Below are 1,091 nucleotides of genomic sequence, written 5' to 3'. Positions count from 1 at the left end.
GACCCAATTTTAGAGTAACTCTAAATGGCGTTACCTTTTCCTGTCTGTATGATAGCACATAAACTGCTCTTTTTGTGCTTATAAATGAGTCGTAGCTAAGCCCAGCCTTTTTAGCAAGGACATTTAGCTGTGCTTCCTTCCCCAATGGTAGTCCAGGGAACTGGAACCAGCCAGAATTACTGATAAAATCATTTCTATCTGTGAAGAGAGAGAGAGAGAGAGAGAGAGAGAGAGAGAGAGAGAATGAAATGATTATTCAAAATGAATTAGGAGAAACTGACCATCATAAAGTTTATCATGTCCGGCAGCTTTTGGTTTACTAAAGAATACACAAATTGAACAATAAATTTTTTTTTGCTCCTCCCCCTTGACCACTCCTCTTTCATTACTTGTAAATTTGATCTTCGTCTTCATCATCAGACATATAAACCAGTCGTACGTGAGTTATCGGTATCACTCCTTTTACCGACGGGTTCTCAACCTTCTGAGCATAATACCAGCACAAGTCCTAACGATAATAATAATAACTATTAATTAACTGAGTCAATTAATTAGCAAGTCGTGAATATTAATGAGGCTTACGGCCATTGGCTTCATGAGAGTCATTTCTTCGTGAACTCTAAAACTCATATCCTACGGAAAAATTATAATAATTTATAATTTGCATTTCTAATTGTTATTACTGATTATAAATACATAATGCAAGTATATTGGAGATTTGGTAAATATAATATCCATACTAATAATTATGATCATTCATTCTTACTTGAACTTTCTCTGCACAGAAATTGGCAGTTGCTACGACAAGGGTTCCTGTAGCATACCTCTTGTGCCTCTCCCTCTCGTAAATCCTAATCATTTCCTGTCACATGACGACATTATTATAACTATTAATAACTATTAATAAGCCACGCCTACCCTCTCTTCCTCGGTCATTGATTTCTTAGCCTTTACAGGTATGATAGGAGCAGAAGCTGCTCCCCCTGGTCCCATCTTCTCATAACCTCCTATCTCATAATCTCTTATCTCACCGGGCGCGGCTTGTTTCGGTTTCGGAGGAAGAGCTGGAGGCTCGTCTAAAAATAGAACCA

General features: G+C 37.8%; 1 protein-coding gene across 1 annotated transcript; it reads right to left on the bottom strand.

Annotated features, from left to right (window-relative positions):
* Positions 1-34: 34 nt before the first annotated feature.
* Positions 35-1,073, bottom strand: LOC109593544 (uncharacterized; the record flags this gene model as incomplete). The annotated part of the gene is made up of 6 exons (XM_020008579.1): positions 919-1,073; positions 767-862; positions 583-633; positions 390-508; positions 282-319; positions 35-198 (listed from the first exon to the last, which is right to left on the bottom strand). Coding segments are annotated over exons 1-6 (543 nt in total), but the record flags the coding sequence as incomplete, so codon positions are not given.
* Between the last annotated feature and the right edge of the window lie 18 nt (positions 1,074-1,091).

Source organism: Amphimedon queenslandica, unplaced genomic scaffold (assembly GCF_000090795.2).
Source record: "Amphimedon queenslandica unplaced genomic scaffold, v1.1 AMPQUscaffold_990_Cont26994, whole genome shotgun sequence".
Lineage (NCBI taxonomy): Eukaryota > Metazoa > Porifera > Demospongiae > Haplosclerida > Niphatidae > Amphimedon > Amphimedon queenslandica.
The sequence above is the reverse complement of the archived record's forward strand: the minus strand, read 5'-3'. Positions and strand labels throughout refer to the sequence as shown.